General features: G+C 37.3%; 1 protein-coding gene across 1 annotated transcript; it reads left to right on the top strand.

Moving 5' to 3' along the window:
- Positions 1-15,463: 15,463 nt before the first annotated feature.
- Positions 15,464-16,955, top strand: LOC107782055 (protein EXORDIUM-like 5). The gene has a single exon (XM_016602887.2). The coding sequence runs from the start codon at positions 15,545-15,547 to the stop codon at positions 16,589-16,591; it is 1,047 nt and encodes a 348-aa protein (XP_016458373.1). The 5' UTR covers positions 15,464-15,544; the 3' UTR covers positions 16,592-16,955.
- The last annotated feature ends 4,562 nt before the right edge of the window (positions 16,956-21,517 follow it).

The raw sequence follows: 21,517 nt of genomic DNA, 5'->3' as shown, positions 1-21,517 counted from the left end.
ACCCGAAATGAAGCTACTCATGGCCTCAAACCGCCGAATGACGCGTTAGATCTCAAAATGACCGGTCGGGTCGTTACATTCTCTCCTACTTAAACATACGTTCGTCCTCAAACGTGCTAAGAACTGCTCCGGAGTTTGCTGAAATCATTGTTTTAACCCCTTGAGCACCTATCCATGCTACCACAACCTAGTTAAGCACATTAGCTCGAGCTAGTCTCAAGATTCCCCCGTTTATTTAGTCAAAAAGCCTTAGAGTGAGATTCCAACATCCGAAATTCCATACCGTGCCTGTTTCTAGCATACGAATACCGTATCAATCATTACACACTGTATCAAACATGATTGTATACCTTTACTGAATTCACACCATACACCTCATATTTCACATGACCATAATAACGTCCTCTGATAACAATAGCCGAAATTCCACGAATCTGATGCCCACAACGCACCTCATAACACATATAAGTTCTGTTCCAACTCCCGCGATGTTGCCACGACAGAAGAGATGTGTACAAATTCATAACCAACTGCCAAGTCAACAAATCATCGAGTCTATCCTTTTGACAAGAACCATCACCTCATTATGAACCAAATAACGATATTTGCTCTTTAATATGCTTCATATAAATCTGATCGTACTGATCCCAGGTCCAATAATCTCGTCTTCCCCAGTAGAAGATGCTCACGCAATAAGCCACCTCAGACACTGCCAAAAGTCTCATATGATGCCACAATGTGCCAACAAACTACAAACTCGAATGTGATACATAAGGAAACGAACTCTGGAGAGAGCTACTCTACCTATGTAACTAGTTAAACAACCGAAAGGATGTTATGAACCTTCCTCAGAAAGTGAGAAATAAAGCACACAAGAATAGATATGGGGAACTGTACTCAACATAACGTTGTTGCGGTGTGCAACCCGATCCACACATGATACTGTTGCGGCGTGCAAACCGATCCAACCATGATACTCGTGGCGGCATGCCACCCGATCCAAACAACATACCCGTGGCGGCGTGCCACCCGATCTACACATAATAATCTAAAGAAAACACATATCGAGCCGTAACGCTTATACTTACAAAATGCCCGAATATCAACCATAAGCACGCCAAGTGCATAATACAAATCCTGGGGAGACGGATAATGCCATATGCTACGAAACTCAAGCACAACTAAGGTGCAATAAATGACATGTGTCTTGAGAGCCATCACCACAAATTACACGGGATCTCAACACGAGTGCGAATAATCAAACCGCCTCACAACCCACATGGCACAATGGAGATTGCACGGGATGGCTGACGACAAAAATAACATCCAAGGCCTAAAGACCCCCCCTCCCCCGTAAGCAACGCTATACTGAAATGAACACATCCGACTTGATATAGAGCCTACATTCACATTTAGATCCATTCACGGACCTCAAGCCGATTCTGATCGTACTGCACTGATCTAATAACCTTTCAAGGATCAACCCCCAAGAATAGCCGTCAAATCCGGAACAAACTTCCACAATTCACAACCAATTGAACAGAGCGCCCTTGAGGCAAAAATTCCCACATTAGCGATAGTACCACAATCTCCATACTTCGTTCCAATATTTAATCAATCAAGTGACTACATGTCACACTTATACAATCCTCCTGTGGGATACGCTCTGATGGCCTTCCGCACCAGATAACAAGTCTGCACATCCATACCACCGGTCGTACTAATGTCGTAAAGCAAATCAAGGATCCACAAATCAGTACACAAAGCCTCTTACACATGATACTAATCTCAGGTGATACTGAAAACGGTACCAACTTACTCTAAACATCTGAATTCTTTCCTGCTCATCCGAGCTCGTGACATTCTTTTCGACACCAAAATGCAACCTTGATCCTCAACTTCAAATTCCTATGTCGCTCACTGCACATAACATGCCAATACTGAGAGTATAAGAATTTCATCATAACTCCTGAACCACTATTAGGATACACACTTCATCATATAGGAACCTTTCACTTAACTCATTTCAGGAGAACCATAACAATACGCGACCGAATTCACATAACCGCAGAAATTACAATCCTCTAGTAGTGGTCTAAACTGCCAAAACTCTTCCGGGATCCATCTACACATAACATGCCATAATACTCGAATGACTCCAAATAAAATCAATTACGACGGCCGTCAAGCCTCGCACGTACCGCCACAATCACGTGCATAACTTAACACACTGAAGGAACTGATCGTTGCTACCACCATGCCAATTCAACCATTGCTAACCGATCTGACTTCTCCTAATTTACGCTGGACTTGCCTTAGGAATAATAGTAGCTCCATTTCAAACATAACGAACCCAAATTCGCACTCATCCGGAGTGACCTCATTTCACGAGACCACGTTGTCTCAAAACCCACGAACCATCTCATACCCTCCTTGTACGCATATTCACATCGTCAACTGGTATACCCATTCTAATAATTTCTCTATGAATCCGAAGTTATTTCCTCCCATTCCTCCCAATGTTGTACCGCAGACCAATAATAACATAGAACACTCCAAGCCACTTTCATAATCCACTAAAAAAGTTCGATACTTAACCATACCACAGACTCGAAATCCTTAGGCACCGCACTTTAATTATTTTTTTTGAACCCACTAGGACCGTTGTTGAGAGTCACTCACTCCGACTTGGTCCCTAATATAATCGACTCCAAGAATCTGCTAGCACATGAACACCCTTTCAAGGAAGCACCTGGCTGAATCACTTTCCTTGTACATCACATATACACAAAGCATAAATCCTGAGTCTTCCCAAGGCCTGAACATGAATCGATAAGGACAATGATAGCACACATTCGTCAAATCATTTGCTCAAATCACCACTGATGTTCTCTTTCCTTAGTCGTAATAACCCACCAATATGCCGATAACCAAAAACCTCACAAGTAGACAACCATGTAATCCGATCGTAGGCGGTGGGGCTCTCCCATTTAGCTTGAAGCTACCATTATATAACCCTGGAACCTACCAAGATTCCCTCTTCCTCACTAACATGACCTTGCGCAATCGGTTGGCCAAATTCCTCTAAATCTTCTTGTTAACCATTTCATGAACGCTCTGAATCCCTAGCCACATTCACATGTTCGACCTCTTATCGAGTAGCCAGTAGAATTCTTTGCAGAAGCTTCGTCAACACCACGCAACCGTTAACCTGCTCACCGGAAATAACCCACCTGTGGAAATTCCATGCTGACATCTTCTAACAACGTTCCAATCTTTTCCGTCCTGAGCCCAATAAACCATCCTGAGCACGTGCTCATTCACCAGCTGTACAAGTTCGTTCACTCCTCATGGACATCAACTAAAGGTGTGACAATACATTCCAATCCAAAGTCATTTTGTATCCTTATTCTTATCATGCAACTCTTTTCCGTCGTATCCAACCTTTCTCCGTATAGCAACCCATATTCCAAATTAAGTTCGTAGACTTAGTCATTGTCCACCATAAATCCCAAATCACTCTAAACTTTCCTCAAGGCGTGTGGCTATCCTACCACATAACCCATATGCTACTCTGCCACTCTCCCACTTTAGTTAAACCCTCTCCTTTAAGCAACTTCTGAACTTTCGCTTTTCATACTTGGCCTACTAGTAATTCAACCATCGCGAGACACTTTTCGCCCTATCCTTCCTCATCTTTTGCTGCCCAAATACTGCATCAAAGCAAAATCCATCACTGTAGCACCTGACCCGGTAAAGTGCTACCAACTCTAAGGCTCCTCGAAGATCATCTTTCCCGACCCATCATCATTAGAAATGCCAATTCGATTCTGAAGCCATCATACACCTACCATATCTGACAACCGCTTCTTAGGCACTATTTCACGACGCCCTGCCCGAAGGCAAATCAAAGAAAACCATAACACCGGCGAACCTTAATGCGTTCAACAAAGACGACGACACCACATCAAAATGAGAATTCCTCCACACTCGAGAACATCAAGTCTCGCTACTCCCATCAACCAAAGCCCGAGAATACATAGACCGATTGTCTTTCCTCGGTTGGAATTAAATGTTGAACCTCTAAATCATGCACTGAGAAAAACCCTCATTTCAAGTCATTCACTACCTCGACACATAGATAAGCACCCTACCATTTCATCAACATTGTACGATAACAATGTCTGAACATCATAGAAACCTGTGCATAGTCTCAAGACCATCAGAAATACAACTACTGAGCAAAAATGATGGAATACCCTTCCGTAAGAAGACTGTAATAAGTTGCTCGAATGCGCAGGGAGAAACATCCTGCTCCACGTCTGTAGCACCACTGTAACTTCCTGATGCCCAATTGACACGAGCGTTGTATATCGTATAAGAATGAGTAGGAAGATAATAAAGGCATAATCCTCAAAAGAATAGAATCGCATGATGAGGAATGAAGAAGGGAAGTGCTCCTAACAACCCTGTAGCCTCTCGAAGATAAGTACATACGTCTCCGTACCGATCCGCAAGACTCTACTAGACTTGCTCATGACTCGTGAGACCTATGTGAACCTAACGCTTTGATACCAAGCTGTCACAACCCAAAATCCATTAATGGTCGTGATGGCGCCTAACACCACTGTCAGGCAAGCCAACAGTAGTTGATTAACTCGATTATTCAGTTTAGTATTCTGAAATCAAAATTGTCCTTTAATTAAATAATCAGAAATAAAATTTACAGAGTAAATGATAAAATCTTTCCAACTACAATACTGAACAACTCATAAGTACCCCCAAAATTCGATGTCACGAGTGCATGAGCATCAACTAGGAAGTAAAATAAAATACAGCATCTGTCCGGAATATAAATTAGACATGAAAAAATACAAATAACCCTGGAGGAGAGTCTGCTGGTAGCGGATCGTAACCTAAAATACAGCTCGCGGCAAGTCCCCACATCATCCCTGCCAACGTGCCCTAAGGGCCACCGGATATAAAAGTACATGCACAAAAATGTGCAGCAAGTATAGTATGAGTACGTAAATTCACGTGTACCCAGTAAGTATCTAGCTTAACCCCGGAGGAGTAGTGAAGAGGGGTCGACATCAACACTCACTAGTGGTCCAATAATATCAGGTACAGTAAGGAGGTGAACAAATATAAGACAGAGTAAATAAATAAAATAAACAAGTGTAAATATGTGGTACAATTATCCTCTTTACAATAAACTCAAGTTCTTAATTAGCAATTTCCTCCTCAACCGGGGCATATATATATATATATATACACCTCACCAAATAGGTTGTTATAATTCGAATCAGGGAAAAACTCATAGATACTCTATCTTCTTGCCAAATATTACGCACGATTCCATGAGGATATTTTTATAAAAATGCCGAGGCGTACGCCCCGGTCCAACATAAATATTAAATTGTGCACTACCGAGGGTCGAACGGCACGAACCATAGATGCATTTATTAAACTGTCGAGGTGAACGGCCCAATCCTATTAGAATAATAAGCTTTAACGGGTCATTTACCCCACTCACGAATAAACGTGTGAGTTATAATTTCTTTAACGAAAAATCTTTCAATGAAACATACATATATATATCGCGGACACCATTTCATAAGAGGAGTACAATTGTTTCGTGACTAATCATGAAACTCTGAAGTCTCTACAATAACGAGTCTATCACTCTACGCATGTCTAGTCTCGAGTCATAACGCGAAATAAAAGAATTAAACGAGCAAAGATAATCTCTATAGTGCAAGTATAGCATGGGGTGAACTTAAATCTACCCGGACAATAACATGGATCTAACTACGTACGGACTCTCGTCATCTCGTGCGTACGTAGTCCCCGCAACAAGTTTCACATATTAAATATATCATCTAGGGGTAGTTTCCCCCTCATAAAGTTAGGCAAGAGACTTACCTCACCTCAAATCTTACTTTTCGATCCACAATTGTGCTTTAAACCCTCAACTCTGTGCCAAACGACTCAAAACTAGTCAAATGGCATTTAAAATAGTCAATACATGTTTAAGAGTTGCCCATAATCTCATGAACTCAATTATATGATTTATTCTCTATTCCATACCCAAATTCGGGGTCAAAATCCAAGAATACAAATTTTTAGGTTCAAAATCCCAAATTTCTACAAATTTTCATGAATTTACAAGCCTAAATTTGTATATTAAACTCACAAGTGGTAGAAATCACTTACCTCATTGTTGACAGTGAAAATGGTGCTCCAAAATCGCTCCAAGGTTGGCTTTTATGGAAGAAATGAAATGAAAATGGCCAAACCCCGTTTTTTATAAAAACCTCACTGCCCAGCCACGATTTATGCTTTTGCGGTCCAATAGCCGCTCCTGCAGCTCCGCACCTACGGAAATGCCACCGCAGGTGAGGTGCGGTCCCGCTTCTGCGGAACTTGACCGCATCTGCGGTCCCAGCCTTCCCTAGCCAGAACTGCTTCTGCGATCCTCTTGTCCGCTTCTGCGGCTCCGCACCTGCGGCCAAAACCTCGCAGGTGCAGTTACACCAGATACCAGCTGCCTTAGAATTTTTCTTAGTTCAAAAACCGATCTGTTAAGCTTCTGAAACTCACCTAAGGCCCCAGCCAAACATACAACAAGTCCTAAAACATCATACGAACTTAGTCGAGCCTTTAAATCACATAAAACAATGCTAAAACATGAATCACCCTCCAATTCAAACTTAATGAACTTTGAAACTTCCAAATTTTACGATCGATGCCGAAACCTATCAAATCACGTCCGATTGACCTCAAATTTTGCACACAAGTCATAATTGACATTACGGACCTACTCTAACTTCCGAAATCAAAATCTGACCTGATATCAAAAATTCCACTCCCGATCAAACTTCTCAAAAACCCTTCAAATTTTTAACTTTCGCCAAATGACCCCGAAATGACCTACGGACCTCCAAATTCACATCTGGACGCGCTCCCAATACCAAAATCACTATACAGAGCTATTTTCAGACTCGAAATCCCAAACGGACATCGATAACATTAAAATATACTTAAACCCAAATTAATAAAATCCTTCCAAAATATCAACTTTCCACAATAGGTGCCGAAACGCTCCTGGGCCATCCAAAACCTGATCTGGATATACGCTCAAGTCCAAAATCATCATACGAACCTGTTGGAACTTTCAAATCCCGATTCCGAGGTCGTTTACTCAAAAGTTAAACCTTAGTCAATTCTTCCAACTTAAAGCTTCCGAAATTAGAATTTTCTCTCCAAATCAATTCTGAATTTTCCGAATTTTAATTCCGACCACACGTACAAGTCATATACCCGAAGTGAAGCTACTCATGGCCTCAAACCGCCGAATGTCGCGCTAGAGCTCAAAACGACCGGTCGGGTCGTTACAACAAGTTTAAAGTAAATGGTCAAAAACTCAAATTGTACGTTCGAGGACATTTTGAGCAACATTCATCGATCACTTTTATAGACTGATGAATTTCACAAGTAATAAGTCGAGCTGACAACGTTAAACTCAGAACTATAGTGACATACCCGTAGCCATTGAGGGTGAAGCAATGGAGCCTTATAAGTCCAACATAAATTTGGTAATTAAATGCTTAACCAATTAATCTGGTCAATATCCAGGCTATTGTACAACCAAAGCATCTCATGAAGGCCTCTACAAAAACACAGTCACCTACACAGGAGCAATTTCATGATGATCGGTATGCCTAACTAACTGGTTGGTTAACCATTTAATGATTCAAGTCGAATGCTCTCAGGTAATTTTTTGGTTTATATTTAAACCAGGACCAAATGACTAATAAGGTCTTAAATTAGCCAGTCTATTACACATAGAATATGTGTGGTCACAGTTTCTTTCAAGATTTCTTCTGTGATTATAAATTTGAAGGCCAAAAAGATTTTTTTTATATACATTAGTATTAATTTTTTCTTTTCCTTAAATTAATACTTATATATGTATATCTCTCATCACACGTTTTATCCAGGAGTGGAGGGGGTAAATTCTGATGCATTTCTAATATATGATGTATATGTATCTAATTAATGGATACATATGCTTATATAAAGTTATATTTGCTTTATATCTTTATATATAATTATTTTTCTCTTCTCTATCCTATTTGTAGGTTTTTAATTAACAAAATAAATTCTTTGTTATATGTCAAATGATTAATTCTTTTTATCTTCACCATATAAATACAATATCTATGATTTTGATTTTGTGAAGGAAGGAGCAAGCATCTTTATCTTAGGAAATCGTTGGAATTGAGAATAATTATGATCGAAAAATAGGTAGAATCAACAAACTTGGCTAGAACTTACTCTAAATGTTTCTCAAGGCGAAATAATGGGTGATACTGATTTTTGAAAAATGAAATTAGGCCTTCTTTGATTCACCATTTTTAGCCTTCTTATTTCTAACCAATATATATATTCCCTTTAGAACCCTTCTTTGAGCCTTAATCCTATTTTTTTAACACCTTGATTATATATATAAAAAAAGAATAACTATATATATACATATATATAGTCATGAGATCTTCCAGCTAAAAATGAGCGGAGGTTGATGTATATATATTTTTTTTAAAAGATGGAAGAAGAAAAAAAAAGTTTAAAAAAAATGTGAATATAAGGTGTTTGAAATTACAAAACAAAAAATAAAATCAAAAAAGTGTTACCAAAGGGAGGAAATATCGAGCACTAAGATATGTTTGCTCCAAGCTAGGAAAAAAAATAGTCACTCTAAAAATATCCTTATCCTACCACCCCGAAGCCTAACATTACAAGCCAAGAAAAGTCCTATAAAGATTCTAGAAATCAGTGTTGAATCTATATTAGTGGAGAAAAATATGAGGAGCAAGCCAATGGACAAGAGTATGATACTAACTGAATAAGTAATCATAAATCTATCAATTCTGAAAGATTCAAGGGAAGAAGATTGCAAGTTCTTGTTGATCAAAGCAGAATTTAGAAATAAGGTAAAAGATTTGGTGAATTTAAAAGGGTTAATTGCATTGACCATATTGGAGGATATTTATTTTGTATAAATTTTCTATCCTACAATAGTCATGGATTTTGGAAGATATATTTTTAAAGTATTCTTTTTCCTCGAGGACGAGCAAAAGTTCAAGTATGGGGGTATTTGATGGATATAAATTATTCATGTAATTTCATATGTAAAAAATAAAATATAAATAATGATATCCTATCCTCGCAAATTTTCTAACAAATCTTGCAGGGAGAAAAATTATGAAAAAGAAGGAAAGAGGCTAAAACACAAGAGAATGAAGCAAAGCCACAGTTGCTCACATCATCTTCATATTCGCAAATGTGGAATATACATATGAGCTTGTGGAAAGAGATAATTAGAGATGAAAAGGAGCATAGTTGCATATATGGAATCTATATACGCAAGGTCACATTCGCATACATAGAACCTACATTTGCAAGTCTAACCCGTGAAGTCAAGAATGGAAGCAAAATAGTCATAGATGCATATGTGGAATCTATATTTGCAAAGGTCACATTCGCATACATGGAACCTACATTTGCAAGACTAACTCATGAAGTCAAGAATGGAAGCAAAAGAGTCATAGATGCATGATTGGAATCTATATTTGCAAAAGTCACATTTGCATACATGGAACCTACATTTGCAAATGTCAAGAAAGAAGCACAAGTGTCATAGTTGCATATATGGAATCTACGTACACAAAGGTCACTTCGCATAAATGGATTTCATATTCGCAACAGTGGAACATGACAAAAGCTACACATCTTTTCCTATAAATAGCAAACTCTCTTTGTATAAGGATATCGAATCTTTGTAAGGCAAGAACTAGTATTGGTCTTCTTTCTTTGTAGTAAAAATATTTTCTTAGTCTTTTAAATATTTCTAGTCTTCTAAATATTTTTTTTAGCTTTTCTTACTCCATAATGGAGTAATCTCTTTTCATTAGGATAGTTGATGAAACTTGATATATTTTATAATACTATCTAAGTTTTTATATATTCTTGGCTTGAAACATTTTATTTACAGTTCATATTGTGCGAAAATGATGGTTTTTAATTACTCTATTATCACGTCTATATATTTTATCTCTAATTTATTCATATATTAATTTTATAATTCTCGCGGAGCAAAATTAATATATAATAACTGATGAATAAAATAGTAGAGTGAAAGTAATTTTTCAGTAAACTATTATTTCAAGTCAATAATCTTGCTTGCCTCGGTTTTAATTCTCACGGAGGAATCATTGTAGGCAAGATTATTGATCCTTAGTAAAAATATTCTCACGAAGTTTTTACTTTATTTTAGCAACAATTCAAGCAAGAAAAATATTTCGGTTTAAACGTCACTAGTCTTAAGTTGATTAATTAACATAATTCTCACTGAGCGTTAATAATTAGTTATTTCTTAGTGCGCAAAATATAATTATATTAAAAATAAGCAATTATTCTTTAATGAAATAAATGTAGAAATTGAGATTTTATTATAGTAAGATTTTCAAATGAATTCAATGATTCCCAACTCTTTTTTAAAATCATAAAACTTTTAAAAGTTATTTGTTTTGTTTAAGTAATTAACAAGTTTTAAACATCATTCACTTTTCATAAATTTGATTCTCTTAAATAGTAGTTAAAATATTACAAGTCTGTAGCATAGATTATCCAGTCTCTGTGGGACGATATCTTACACTATACTAGAATTTGACAAAGTACGAGCAGAAAATTCTAATACACATTGGCCTCGTCACATATTTACATGTTATGGATGCAATAACATTTTGTTATCTCATTAGTTTTGATGTCCATGAAAAGCTTGGCATACATTTAATGGATGTGGTTATAGCCTACCTTTATGACACACTTGATAACGAAATATACATGAAAATTTTCGATGGATTTAAAATGTCTGACACACATAACTCAAAGTCCCGGAAAATATTTTCAATCAAATTACAAATATCTTTGTATGGTCTAAAGCAATTAGGAAGAATGTGGTATAACCGCCTTAGTGAGTATTTATTAAAGGAATGTTATATAAATGATGTCATTTGTCCATATATTTTTATAAAGAAAATAACATCGGAGTTTGTTGTACTTGCCGTATATGTTGATGACATAAGCCTTATTGGAACTCCTACAGAACTCCAAAAGGCAATTGATTATTTAAAGAAGGAATCCGAGATGAAAGATCTCGGAAAGTCAAAATTATGTCTCAGTTTGCAAATTGAACATTTGGCAAAAAGAATTTTTGTTCATCAATCTGCCCACATAGAAAAGGTATTGAAACGGTTTTACATTGATGGAGCATTCCATTAAGCACTCCAATGGTTGTTCGATCACTTGATGTGAATAAAGACCCGTTCCGACCTCAAGAAAAGAATGAAGAGCTTCTTGGTCTTGAAGTACCATATCTTAATGCAATTGGTGTACTAATGTATCTTGCTAACACTAGAAGACCTGTCATAATTTTATCAGTTAATGTCTTAGCAAGATATAGCTCTACTCCTACAAGGAGACATTGGAATGAAATCAAATACATATTGCGGTATCTAAAAGGGACTACCGATATGGATTTATTTTATGACAATGATTGCAGTCCCGACCTTGTTGGTTATGCCGATACTGGGTATTTATCTGACCCACACAAGGCTCGATCTCAAACAGGCATGTGTTTACATGTGGAGGCACTTCTATATCTTGGCGATCGACTAAGCAATCAATCGTGGCTACTTCATCTAATCATGCAGAGATAATTGTTATTCATGAAGCAAGTCGAGAATGTGTGTGGTCGAGGTCTATAATACATCTTATTCGTGAAAAATATAGTTTGAAGTGTGACAAACCACCCATGATTTTGTATGAAGATAATGCAGCATGCATAGCCCAATTGAAATGAGGATTCATAAAAGGAGATAGGACAAAGCACATTTCACCAAAGTTATTTTTCACACATGATCTTCAAAAGAATGGTGATATCAATATGCAACAGATTCATTCAAGTGATAATATGGCTGATTTGTTCACCAGATCTCTACCAACGTCAACCTTCAAGAAACTAGTGTACAAGATTAGGATGCGAAGGCTCAAAGATGTGAATTGATGCTTTTATCAGGGGGAGTTGATACGCGTTGTACTCTTTTTTCCTTACAAGGTTTTGTCCCATTGGGTTTTCCTTGCAAGTTTTTTAATGAGACAACCAAAAGGCGTATATTAAACATGTGTACTCTTTTTTCTTTACTAGAATTTTTCCCACTGGGTTTTTCCTAGTAAGGTTTTAACGAGGCACATTATCTACTAATAGACATTCAAGTGACATGGCCTTCAACAAGTGGCAAGGCCTTTCAACAAATATCAAGACTTTTAACAAGTGGCAAAACCTTTTCAACAAATGTCAAGACTTTCAATAAGTGTCAAGACTTTTGATAAGTGGCCAAATCCTTTCCTGCAAAAGTGCATATAAATAGGCCCAAACACTTGAAGAATATCATCAAGAAAAGTTTATTAATTATATCCCTCTAAATTCCTCTTGTTTACTTTATTTTCTATTATTCCATAACAAAACCATAGTATTTAAGATAATACTAACTTCCAACGGTACTTTCAATATGTAACAAAAGTCTTTTTTTTCCTTTTCAATTTTGCATATAATCAAATATCATCATAATAAAAATATAAAATGAAACGATTTTCAGCCACTCCTGAAAATAATAGCAGACAAAATGTATATTATATATATATGTGTATGTGTATGTGTATTATATACAAAAATATATATATATTTTATGTACTTTTCGGCTAGCGAGCAGAGATGGAGCCATGATTTAAAATTTATGGGTTCAAAATTCTAGTTTTGATCAAAGTTACTGAATTCGACCGATCCGTAATTTGGTGGCCGGCTCCACCCTTGCTAGCGAGTGTAATTAATTTCAGCGGACTAGCCAATTTTCTATTTTGCCCAAATGAAACAAAGGGACATATTTTAACTTTATTGGCTTGTTAGTCAATTCCATCATTCTGGTTTCCGAAGCAGATGGACAAAGCTGTAAGCCACTACAGTTTATACTCAAGTTATGCTCTTGATCAACTATTTCTGCGTCAAAGGGACCAGCCACTCATTCTTTTGCAGCGCCTTTCCCGCTTTTCTCAGAATGGGAATCGAGAATAATTATAATTCACCACTATATATTGTTTACCTTGGTATGGTAAGAGTAATAACTTGGGAAAATTACACTTGTCTCCCTCTAATTGTTACATCCAAGAACATTATAATCTTTCTTGTTTAATTACGTATTATTTTTTACCAGTAATATTCTATTTCTTGATCAAGGAGAGAAGAGTATAGTGGAAGATATTTAAGTAGTTATAATAAGACAAGACATATGTAGATTTATTTTGTATTGGGGCAAGAAGCAGAAGTCAAAATGTTTATTCTATGATTCGATACATCCTTTTTAGCACTCTGATTGAAAATTATAATATAGTATATTTATTTTCTCCTTAAAAAAATAAGAGTAATAATTAGGCACGTAAAAGACTAAAGAAACCCTCTTTTAGAACTTTCAAATGGAGTTCACTGCTTTATTAGCGTCTCTTCTCTTCTCTTTTTCATTGTCGTACCAAAAGCGAAACAAAACAATTGTCTAAATTTTGAAGAAATTGGAAAAGATAATTAAAACTCTATTCCATAGAGGGTAGGAGTAATATTTTGCTAAAGTAATGAAAATATAGATGCTAAAGTAAGTAACTAGGGTATGTATTTGGTTAATATTGAAATATTTGCTCGATTTTCCTATATAAAAATTAAAAGTAACTAAGTAGGCGTTTGGACATAAAAAATATAATTTTTGAAAAAAATAATATTTGCAGTTAAGTTGAAAAATAATATTTGAAATTATGTTTAGATATGTATTTCAGTTTAAAAAATATTATAATTTTGTGAGTGAGAAATTTTTTTTTCTGAAAATTCTTAATTTGTAAAACTCATTTCAAAATTTTTTCCAAAAACTTGCAAAAATTCATGAACAAACACACATGTTCGATTTTTTTTTGTTGAAAAAATGGAAATAAAAATTTATGGACAGACGGGGAGTAAGTAAAATGATTGTGTATAGAATTGAAAGAAAACATCAAGATCAAACCTCATAGGCCACAGCTCATCCAATTAGTTTCCCTTTCTCATCTTGTCCTGGCTTCAATGCGAGGGACAGACTGCATTGCGGGTTTCCTCTTTCCTGAATCAGATGCCATTCCCCTTTCAAAGTTTGTCAGAGTACTGTATAAAATTTGACTATCTGACTATTTGGCATTGGTTAAGTTATCTACTGGTCACAAGCGCAAATCCACGTATGATGGTAAATTTTTTCTTTATAAGCATTGAATATTTAGAAACTCATTAATTCAACTAATTTAGTTTCACACATGTAAAACCTATTAAAAATATTAACGCTTCATATCAGAGTTTTCTTCATTTTCAAGATTATAACATGCTTCAGAGGTAAATAATTAGGATCTTCACACCAATAGTCACCAGATCTACTATTTACTTTTTCTTAATATATTGGCTATACGCATAGTATACATTTGCTATAATTAACTGGACTAGTGCTACACTGCTACCAAATACCAACAATCAGTCAATTTTTCAATGTCTAAACTGGATGGGTTATTCCTGTCATTTCGTATGTCCAGTTGTGCAAGATGAGAGGACAGTCGATTCCCATTTTTTTCCTGAAAAGAACGGGGGATGAGAGCTTTGGAAGTGGTGATGGCTGGTTGGAGCCCACAACAATGGCAGCTGTCTCCAGCCCATTTCCCTCCTAAACCAAACGCCACAACAGTACCAAACACACACACAAAAACAACACATTTTAGTAAATACTTACCTACATATATAATTAATTAATTAATTAATATTGAAAATTAACAAATCAAAGCAAAATGCATAGCATTTAATCATGATCTCCAAATGTGACCTCTAGCCATGCACATATTAAAAAATATATCTTATATTCATTGACTTGATATAAATATTTCAAGTGGATAAATTTTTACTTAGTCGGCGTTTGGACATAAAAATTATAATTATGTTTGGTATGTGTTTCACAAGAAAACATATATGTATTATATGTGTGTAATTATGTATAATCAATGTATATGACTAGAAAAAGTAAACAATAAATATAATCGGCTATCTGTCTATTCCAAGAAATATTGCAATTTTTTGTGTAGGGAAAAAAGTTTTTTCGGAAAAAATTAAAAAAATAATCAAAATCAATTTTTGGTTTTTGCAAAAATTATTTTCAAAAAATCTCTAAAAACTTACAAAATTTTATGAACTAACTCATTTTAGAAATAAAGCCGAAAAAAAATAAATACGGACAAACGGGTCTTTAGTTTCTTACCACAACACCTTCTTCTCCTCTTTATAAAATGTGCCCCCACCCTTCAACTTCCCTTGTCCTCACACATTAGACCCTCAGCTGCCTAAGCTCCACATCTCTCTCCTCCATTGATAATGTTTAGAGTTATACTAAACCTTTTTCTCTTATTCCTTTTGTTTCAGTTTCGATCTAACAATGCTTCTTCCCCTACAGCACAAACTCTTGAGCTGCAAAATCCTAACTACTTCAACCCAAAGCTGCCGCCTATGACACTCTCTTCCTCAAAAAAGTTCGAGGGATCATCAGACCTGGTAAACCTCCGTTACCATATGGGTCCAGTTCTCTCTTCTCCGATCAATATCTACCTCATTTGGTACGGCAAGTGGGCCCCATCACAGCAACTCCTCATTAAAGACTTCCTTCTCTCCGTTTCCACTTTCAACCACCGCGCTGCTCCTTCTCCTTCCGTCGCGGAGTGGTGGAGCACAGTGTCCTTGTACACTGACCAGACCGGAGCTAACATCTCCCGCTCCGTACTCATCGCCGGGGAATACTCTGACAATAAGTATTCTCAGGGGAAAAACCTTAATCGTCTCTCCATTCAAGACGTCATCGCCGAAGCCGTTCGATCAAAACCGTTCACCGTCGATCATAAAAAAGGGATCTACCTCGTGTTAACTTCAGTCGACGTTACGATGCAGGACTTTTGTCGAGCAGTTTGTGGGTTTCACTACTTCACCTTCGCATCGAAAGTGGGTTACACGCTTCCGTACGCTTGGGTCGGCAACTCCGGGAAGCAATGTCCCGAAGTTTGTGCGTATCCATTCGCGGTGCCGGGGTACATGGGAGGAGGTGGGCCCGGGGCACTGAAATCACCAAACGGAGACGTCGGAGTAGACGGCATGATTAGCGTAATAGGTCACGAACTAGCTGAGCTATCATCAAATCCGTTAGTGAATGCGTGGTATGCAGGGGAAGATCCCGTTGCGCCGACGGAGATTGGGGATTTGTGTGAGGGATTGTATGGTACAGGGGGTGGGGGTGGGTACATTGGACAGGTAATGAAGGATAGAGATGGCCGGACTTATAATTTGAACGGACGGAGAGGAAGGAAGTTTTTGGTTCAGTGGATTTGGAGCCCTGTTCTTAAAGCCTGTGCTGGTCCCAACGCCATGGATTAGAGAGCACAAGAATCTGTGGATTGTTTAGCTAAACTCCATAAAGTTTGAAAAATAAAACAAAAATGGAGGAAAAAAGAAAGATGCTCCAATTTCATACTACAATTTTCTGACTGTGCATTGATAAGTAAATTCCTCCATTAGCTCAGCTGAGAAGACTATCTCAAGAAAGGGGAAGAAAATCCAAAAATGAACGATTGCCCACTGTTGTCGGCGTATCGGTTGCTTTTGGTGATGAGAATTGTTACTTTCTTTTTAAAATTTTTTTTGTATGGATTTATTTTCATTAATCGTTTTTTTTAGATGTAAAAAGAGGATATTTATTAAACTTCTTGGGGATTCCTAATACGCAGTAAATTTATTAGAGACAAGATTTTTATGTTGCAATAATGTAGTACTATGTATTATTTTCTCTGATGGAGCTCAACTTTTAAAAGTCAAATTTTTAATTTTGATGGTGAATTCGGATATAAAAACTTTGGTAGGCTTTTGGACATAAAAATTATAATTTTTGATAAATGTAGTATTTAAATTTAAGTTGAAAAATAATATTTGAAATTATGTTTGGATATTTATTTTACGCGAAAAAATGTTATAGTTTTGTGAGCGGTGAAAAAAGTTTTTCTTAAAATTTTGAAAAAATCACTTTTATTTTTGAAAAACTCATTTTTCAAAATCTTAGCAAAATTTTATGTACACACATTTTTTGAAAAAAGGATAAATAATATGGACAAACAAGGCCTTAAATTTTTGAAATAAAATTTAAATATTTGAACACTCTATAAAAAGTAATAGAAGTCAACAAAATGCGTTTGACTTTTTAATTAGAACTCTATCACATGGCGGAACATTTTGCTACATGTGATTTCGTTCATCTTTTCAAAGTCACGAGGATGACTAGCGACTGTTTCTTAATTTAAAGTTTTAAAAAAGGAGAAACTCAAAATGACGTTCAAATCCGATGAATAGTATTATGAAAATATGTTTAACTTAAGATTGTCCAACTGGAAGGGCCGTCCTGTTCCAGTCCCGGTCCCCGTCCCATTTAATTTTAAACGGGATGGACTCACGTTAAACGGGACACGAGATGGAACGAGATTGACATTTCACCTTGGTCCTATTTTTTACTATAAATACCTCCATCCTTCTTCATTTTTTCTCACACAAATCAATCATTCTCTCTCAAATCTCTTACATTCTATCTATATTATTCTCTCAATTTTCTCACTATCAACTATCAAGTGATAAGTTTTAAGTATTTAGGCAAATTTTTTGGAGCAACTTTCAAGCTTCAAATTAATTCGTCAAGTATTTGGAGCAATATTTTGGACAATTTCTTCAAGTTTTAATATTTAATCATGGTGCACTCGATCCATCTCTTAATTTTAATATATAATTTTTGTGTTTACTTTACGTGTTCTATTTTCGTGTTTCATTTGTGTGTTTAATTTTTGTGTTAGCTTTTTAATTTAATTTCATATTTAAATTATGGCACCTAAAAATGTATTTGGCTTTAAAAAACTAGTAAAAAAGTAGTAAAGGTGAAAGTAGTAGTAATCCTAATCCTAACCCTTTCTCCTAGAATTAGAAAACATATAGATGAAATGACTCATGTTGATGAAACTTCATTTTCCCAACCCCCCGCATGTTATAATATTAATTTTGGAGAACAACTAGATCATAAAACTTTACAAAGACAATCTGGAAATGATATTTTTATTGAGGACAAAGAAAATGAGGATGAAGAAAATGAGGAAGAAGATTTAGATGAAACACCCACTAGTCCCGCAAAACAAGTTCCAACTCAAACCGAATCTCGGTCTAGAGCTTTACCCCTTGTACCTCCTGTAAGGGGTAAGCCTAAGGGTGAACGTCCGAAAACATCACTTGTATGAATTTTTTTTGAATATGATAAAGTCAATCAACGTGCTACATGTGGAATATGTAAGCAAAACTTTGCGCACACCAAAAGTGGTGGGACGAGGGGTTTAACTAGGCACTTAGGTAGGGAGCACAAAGCTTTATGGATACAAGCTAAAATAGAAGCCGGACTAATAGCGGATCCTAGCACCGGTACTGGCACTCCTAGTGGATCTGGCGGGGGTTCTAATATTTTACAACAACTACTTTTCCAACACTTTCAATAATGGCCCGAGATATCCTGGCTATTCAAGCATCATCAGTAGCATCAGAGAGTGCTTTTAGCGGCAAGATTTCAAATCGGAGATCATAAACATTCATTAGCGGAGTACAACCTAGAGATTTTCGTATTATTCAGAGATTAGATTAATTTCGAAAGAAGAAATCTTGGTTTTGAAAAATTAACCACTAGGGAAGAAGAAGAATACAATGAGATACTTAGCACTGAGAACGATGACGGCATGGAATTCATGGAACATCAATCAACATTGCCAATTCCAGAATAATGTCCGAGAGAAATTATAGATAAGTTACAACGAAGTTATATAGGCGCTTACAAATATTAGTATGATAATTTTAATTGGCCACAAGTCCTGAAACACGATTCGAACTTAGTAGAGCCCTCGAATCACATCAAATAACATCAAAAACATGAATCACACCCCAATTCAAGCCTATTGAAAATTAATATATTCCAACTTCTACAAACGATGCCGAAACCTATCAAATCACGTCCGATTGACCTCAAATTTTGCACACACGTCACAAATGACACCACAGACCTACTCCAACTTCCGAAAACCCATTTCGATCTCGATAACCACAAAGTTCACCCTTAGTCAAACTTATAAATTTCCAACTTTCGCCATTTCAAGCCTAATTCAACTACAGACCTCCGAATCATAATCTGGATACACTCCTAAGTCCAAAATCACCCAACAGAGCTAACAGAACCAAAAAAAACCCTCCCGGAGTCACATTAGTCAACATCCGGTCAACCTTTTCAACTTAAGTTTTCAACCTTGAGACTAAGTGTCTCAATTCATTCCGAAACCTCACCGGACCCGAACCAACTACCTCGGTAAGTCACATAGCAGCTATAAAATATAAAATGAGTAGTAAATAGGGGAACAAGGCTACAACTCTCAAAACGACCGACTGAGTCCCTATATCATCCCCCTCTTAAACAAACGTTCGTCCTCGAACGGGTCTAGAAACGTACCTGAGTCTCAAATAGGCGTGGATATCTGCTCCGCATATCCCGCTCGGTCTCCCAAGTATCCTACTCAATTGGTTGACCTCTCCACTGCACCTTCACTGAGGCTATGTCCTTGGACCTCAACTTTCGAACCTGCAGACCCAAAATAGCCACCGGCTCCACATCATAAGTCAAATCACCATCCAACTGAACCGTGCTGAAATCCAAAACATGAGGAGGATCGCCGACATACTTCCAGAGCATAGAAATATGATATTCTGGATGCACACTCGACAAACTAGGTGGCAAGGCAAGCTTGTAAGCCACCTCGATCCTCTGAAGTGCCTCAAACGACCCAATATACTGAGGGCTCAACTTGCCATTCTTCCCGAATATCATAACACCCTTCATGGGTGAAACCTTGAGTAGTACCTTCTCCCCAACCATAAAAGCAACATCACAAACCTTCTTATCGGCGTAATTCTTCTGTCTGGACTGCGCCGTGCGAAGCTGATCCTGAATCAATTTAACCTTGTCCAAAGCATCCTGAACCAACTCAGTACCCAATAGCCTAGCCTCACCCGGCTCAAACCAACCCACCGGAGATCGACATCGTCTCCCATACAAATCCTCATACGGAGCCATCTAAATGCTCGACTAGTAGCTGTTGTTGTAGGCAAACTCCGCGAGCGGCAGAAACTGATCCCAAGAACCTCCGAAATCTATGACACAAGCACGTAGCATATCCTCTAATATCTGAATAGTGCGCTCGAACTTTCCGTCCGTCTGAGGGTGAAATGTTGTACTCAACTAAACTTGGGTGCCCAGCTCTCACTGCACGACTCTCCAAAAATGCGATATAAATTGCATGCCCCGATCTGAAATGATGGAAACTGGCACACCGTGAAGGCGGACAATCTCGCGGATGTAAATCTCAGCCAATCGCTACGAAGAATAAGTAGTCTTAACTGGAATGAAGTGCGCGGACTTGGTCAGCCGATCCACAATAACCCAAATAACATCAAACTTCCTTGAAGTCCGTGGGAGCCCAACTACAAAATTCATGGTGATACGCTCCCATTTCCACTCTGGAATCTCTAGCCTCTGAAGCATTCCACCCGGTCTCTAATGATCATACTTCACCTACTGACAATTAATGCACCGAGCTACAAACCCCACTATATCCTTCTTCATTCTCCTCCACCAATAATACTGCCTCAAGTCCTGGTATATCTTCGCGGTGCCTGGATGAATAGAATACCACAAACTGTGGGCCTCGTCAAGAATCAACTCACGTATCCCATCTACATTAGGCACACAAATCCGATCTTGCATCTTCAACACCCCATCATCCCCAATAGTAACATCCCTGGCATCAGCGTGCTGAATTGCGTCCTTAAGGACAAGCTACTGGGGATCATCATACTGGCGCTTTCTGATGCGATCATATAAGGAAGACCGAGAAACCACACAAGCTATAACCCGACTGGGTTCCGAAATATCTAATCTCACGAACTGGTTGGCCAAGGCCTGAACATCAACTGCAAGAGGTCTCTCACCAACATGTATGAATGCAAGGCTATCCATACTCACCGCTTTTCTACTCAAGGCATCTGCTACCACATTGGCCTTTCCAAAATGATACAAAATAGTAATATCATAGTCCTTTAGCAGCTCCAACCATCTCCACTGCCTCAAATTTAGATCAATTTGTTTTAACAAGTGCTGGAGGCTCCGATGATCCGTAAATACCTCACAAGACACACTATAGAGATAATGCCTCCAAATCTTCAATGCATGAATGATGGAAG

This window comes from Nicotiana tabacum, chromosome 24 (assembly GCF_000715075.1).
Source record: "Nicotiana tabacum cultivar K326 chromosome 24, ASM71507v2, whole genome shotgun sequence".
In the NCBI taxonomy this organism is placed as follows: Eukaryota; Viridiplantae; Streptophyta; class Magnoliopsida; order Solanales; family Solanaceae; genus Nicotiana; species Nicotiana tabacum.
The sequence above is the reverse complement of the archived record's forward strand: the minus strand, read 5'-3'. Positions and strand labels throughout refer to the sequence as shown.